The 5,034-nt window shown below is 46.0% G+C and overlaps 1 protein-coding gene across 1 annotated transcript in view; it reads right to left on the bottom strand.

Annotated features, from left to right (window-relative positions):
* The window catches only part of LAMB1 (laminin subunit beta 1), a 39,112-nt gene that overhangs the window by 14,395 nt on the left and 19,683 nt on the right, over positions 1-5,034 (bottom strand). Inside the window, 1 exon segment of the mRNA XM_031059044.1 lies at positions 4,875-5,034. This exon segment is cut by the window's right edge and continues 170 nt beyond it. Coding sequence (XP_030914904.1) covers positions 4,875-5,034 — 160 coding nt within the window.

Raw genomic sequence — 5,034 nt, 5'->3', positions numbered from 1 at the left:
TAAAGTCCTGTAAACTCATTTTATGTTGCTTCCCTATGTTGCTTACATGACAAGAAACTGGAAAAGTAGTTCATTTTGCACTGCAAAATCAAACAGATGTTGAGTTTACTTCAAGATACTTGGATGCCTTGACCACTTTGAGTTGGAAATGCCTTTCAAGACAAATGGTTGATTAGTCTCCCTTCAAGCAGACAGATTGGCCCAAAGCCAAGGTGAAGGGCTGAAAGTTAATGCAGACACTGCTGCTTGCATTGAAGATCAGTGTTAGACAGGCTTCAAATCTGTAAGCAGAGCAGGACATAGCAGTACCTCCCATGGAAAACACACTGGAGGAAAAGAAGTCTTTTGAAATCGTTGGCCCAAGATTTAAGGGCTTTCAAAGGAGCATTTACTAAATTAAACAATAGGTTTCTGTTTTGAAATGTCATTTTGGAACTGGGCGTATTGTTTTCTTTAACTGAGTGTGTAACTCAATCAGTGATTCTTTTGTGGCATATTTCAACTTCAGGGAAAGCATATTTTTGGAAAAGTTTAAGCCAAATTCTTCAGTCAGGATCTGCTGATTAGCAGATTATGAGGATTGTAGCTGCATCTGTTTACAAAGGCATGTAAGGCATGTGCACGTATGTGCATGCACACACTGAATATCCATAGGTGTCTCAAAGCATTGATACTAGAGCAGAGGTGACAGAATGGATACTGAATGGGCTGTATGAAGACCAGTATCAGTGTTCAATTCCTTACTGGGGGATGCCAGGAACAAATAAGTGTTGTACATCATCCTACGCTGAATAGAAATAATTTTTCTAGAAATATTTTTTTACTGCTTGAGACTGAGGGCGGCAAGCATCAAATATTTAACTCCTCCACAGAAAAAACACAAAGGTTTTGTTCAAACATGATTTCCTGGCATAATTTCCCAGTGGTAGTGAGGCACTGCGATAAGAAAACCATTCAACAGTTTTTAAGGTTGAAAGTTTTGCAGAGCTGGCAAATTTCTTCTGAATAATCAGCTATTGATTCAAGTTACCCTGCAAGCATAGTGCTAACTCCTCAGCATTATGATTTTCAGTAGGAATGTTAAGTAAGATAAGATCCCAGCCTAAAATTACTGGAGTTGTGCTACATCTTAACATGCTAGCAGACCATGCCAAAAGGATAGTTTTCTGGAAATAATCAATACACATTTTATGACCCTAGGTCATTTAAAATAATGAAACTTGAAGTGAAAATCATATTTTCTTTAGCACAGAATTTGTCTGACTTCCTTTAGGCACTTCTCACAGAAGAAAACAAGACATCTCTGAACACCAAAAACATCTCCTACAAAAGCAGCCTATGTGACTAGTTTAAGATCCAGGTGTTAAAATTTTAAGACTACAAAACTTATTCTTAAATGGCAATAGGGTAATTTTTAGTGAACAGCTGTTCCTGCACCAGCCATATAACAAAGACTAAAAACTGAGAAAAACAACATTCTTGTCAATGTACGCACTGTGTATTTGACAAAAAGCATGACTTTTTTTTTTCATTGTAGTTCAATTAAGTTCTGTGATTTTACAGTAAGACTTGATACTCGCGTCCAACACAGGACATCTCACACAGTGCCTCCTACCAACTGCACTCTGGTCTGTTTGTTCAACTCATTACAACAGTAATGACAGTAAAATTGTCATCTCCTTCTTATTAGATGAAACATAAAGTATCTACTGTGCAAAGGCATTGTTTGAGCTGCATCTGCAGCCACTCCACATCTCAGGCTTCCCAGGAACCTGCAGCCTTCTGCTGGAGATGTGCTTTGTTGATGCTGGTGCAGAACTCGGCATGCTGAGTCCTGCACTTGGGTTGCCAGGCTTTGGAGAAGCTCCAGCAGAATGCCTGGGAGACTTGAATTTGATGAACTCTGTAGTGCTATTATTTACTCCCTTAGGTAGGATTTTTATGCACACACACACACGTTCACAGGCAGGTTCATGCAGAGCTGCAGCCAGCTCGAGGCTGGAGCAATGGCAGAAGAGTCCTGCCAAGGGGCTGGCACTGCCTGCAGAGCAGACGATGCTCACAGCACAGCTCCTGCCCACTGTAATCCTCCCAGGGACCTGCATGAGGCCAAAAGAGAAATGCTGGGCTCTTCCCCATCCTCTGTGCCTCTGCTGTGCTTGTTTCAGGCATTATGCTGAATTCAGTGAGAGAATGTTGTGCTTTTTCAAAGCACAGGGATTAAGCAGGCCCTGAAGACCCAGCCACAGGCTCTCTGTGGTGTGTAATCCCCAGTGGACATTTGTGGGTGCTGAAGTGCAGCCAGTGCTGTGGGTTCATGATGCTGTCCAAACACAGGCTGGCCCCAGAGGTGCCAGTGTGACCCACCTCAGCTGGCCCCAGAGGTGCCAGTGTGATCTCTGTGGATGTGCAGAGAGGAGACATCAGATGATATTTTCTCTCCAAGTAGGGGGCTGCAGCACCCAGACCAGGTACAAAAACCTGCCTTCCTTGGCTTCTGCTTCACCATGTCTGATCTAAACAAGGTTTCTAGAAGAGACATCACAGGCAGCAGCTGGCATTGGGGATGGCAGAGAAGAGTGCCCTAGAGCCTGGTATCTCCTGGAGTGTACTGGGACCCTGGGCCACATCCACAATTCACTGCTGCTGCTGCAAGTGCCTAAGAACCCATGGAGAGCTGCAGCCCCAGCCTGTTTTAAATGGGCCATTTTGCACATCTCCACACAGCTATGTCCAGAGTTTATTTGCAGGCACTTGGGATTTTTTAGTATTGTAAATCTTGTCAAAGCCACATGAGCAGTATGGTCTCCATTTCTCATCAGGAGCTTGTGTTTCTTGATGCCAACAACCTGAAGACCTTTCGTGAAGAGATCTCACATCACTGTCCTTGGAGTAATTGATTCACCCTGTGGTTTCCAACCTTGAGCAGAACCCACTTGCCCTAGAGAGTGGAGGATCCCATGCTAGAGTCCTTGGGAGCAATGTCCACACCTCTGCACCAGCTTGGTGAAGACTATGTCCACACTCACATGGTTCAGAGTTTTTGCTCTTCCCCATCCAGATTGGTTTCTATTTTGCTCCTGAATGCAGCACAAAATGTGGCCATACTGGCTGCTTGGGCCAGCAAGAACACGCCAGGTGGCAAATGCCATGGCAGGAGTCCACATGTTCCCTGCAACTGGAGCAGACATCTTTGTGACAAAGCCTTGTCTCAGTTCCAGCTTCACTGGCTGCAGGCCAGATCTCTGCTGTTTTCCAGGGACGCTGCTCAGCAGCTCCTTAAACGGCACGGTTTTCTGCTTGCAACCCACTTATCCCAGAGAGCTGCTACCTGCCCACGCAGCAGCTGCAGCTCTGCCAGCCTGAACATCACCTCTCACTCCCCGGGGCTAAATGAGGGCTGAGGAGTCAATTGTCTTCTTGCCAAGGAAAGACAGGAGACAGGCAGGAGGCACTGACCCCAGCACACCAGGAGAGCCTGCAGCACCACCCGGCTGGATGTGTTCCACGAGCCAGCACATGCTTGGAGCCTGTCCAGAGCATCACACTGCAGGCTGCCACTGCTCAGCCCTGGGCAGCAGCTCTCCCCACCTGCCACAGGGACCTCCTGTTGGATGTAATCATGAAGGAAAATCTGCCTTTCCATCCGAGGGAGTCTCCTCTGTCACTAGGGCACAGAAGGGATGGTGGACTGGAAAGGGAGTGTAGATCTTACATGGTAAAAACAGGCTCTGAAGAATATATTGTCTCTTTACTTCAGAAAAATTAAAGCAGGTTTTCACATGTTCAAAAGACAGCAGAAAATCCACGAGAGATCAGAAATGATGCTATGCTGCAAAATCCTGCTGATAAGGTATGCAGATGGACTCCATCAATAAACCCTGATGGAGACAACTGATAGCAAAAGACAATCCCTGCCCTGGAGCCAGCAGGGTCAGCACACCCGTTCCCATGTCAGAACACACACAGCCTCTCGAAAGGCAGCCTTTCCCCCAAGAAACCCAATATGTACTCAGGAACTGGGGCAACTCCCCAGTCCTTTCATCTGCTGCAGTAACCAAGTAGCTGTGACCTGCCTATCTATCAAGATAATGGGGTCTAAGGTATCTCTATTGTAAGGGATTTATTAAAGACCACAGCAAGCACATTCCTCCCTGCAGGAAAAAATACCTTAAATCTATTGCAAACCCTCCTGGCAAGGGTTCCTATTTGAACAGATCAGAGATACAAGTTTGTTCTGGTTTGGACAATGTTTGAAGTTTCTTTTCCAGCTAATGAACAGACTTGTTTATAATGAAAGGACAGAGGCCATCCAGTTTTCTAAACAACCTACTTCATGGTGCTCTGTTTTGCAGCATGTACCTATGGCTAACCCACTGCATGGTCTCTGCTTTCTCCTTTATTTTTATCGGAAATATAAAGAGAGTCTCCTACTAAATAAAAAATCTCCAGTCTCTGTAAGAAGGCACAAGAGACAGGCATCTTCAGCTACATGCAATTGAAAGACAAAGGAAACTGGTTTCCAGAACAATTCTCAAACTCAAATGCTTGTGATATGTTTTCTTATCGTGCTGGCTTACCTGACAGCATTGCAATCTTACCCTTAAGGAAGAGTTGCTTCTAAACAGAGAGGTTTGTTTCTAAATAAAGGTCAGACAAGAAAAACACAGACAAGCACAGGCCTGGGCTCCTGCCACATGTCCCATCCTGCAAGGCACCAAAACCCCAGGGCAGACCTCACCATGCCTTTGTCCCTCTTTTCCAAGGCTCAAGTAGGCTGCTGCTAGCAGGGGTGCTCCAGTGAAGCAGGGTGTGATGGTGTGCCCAGCCACAAAAACATTTCCAAAAGGAGCAGCCACCAGGGTTGGACTCACCTAAGCACTCCACGCTTGGGTCACCCCAGAAGAGCTCCTGGCACTCCCGGCAGGTCCGGCCCCCAAAACCCGGCATGCAGTGGCACTGCCCTGTGAACTGTCAAAGCCAAAGGCAAACCCATCAGGAGACGTGAGCCCTCAGCAGCTCAGCCTGCCCCGT

Source organism: Geospiza fortis, unplaced genomic scaffold (genome assembly GCF_000277835.1).
Source record: "Geospiza fortis unplaced genomic scaffold, GeoFor_1.0 scaffold424, whole genome shotgun sequence".
NCBI classification, from domain to species: Eukaryota; Metazoa; Chordata; class Aves; order Passeriformes; family Thraupidae; genus Geospiza; species Geospiza fortis.
This window is presented reverse-complemented; position numbering and strand designations above follow the sequence as displayed.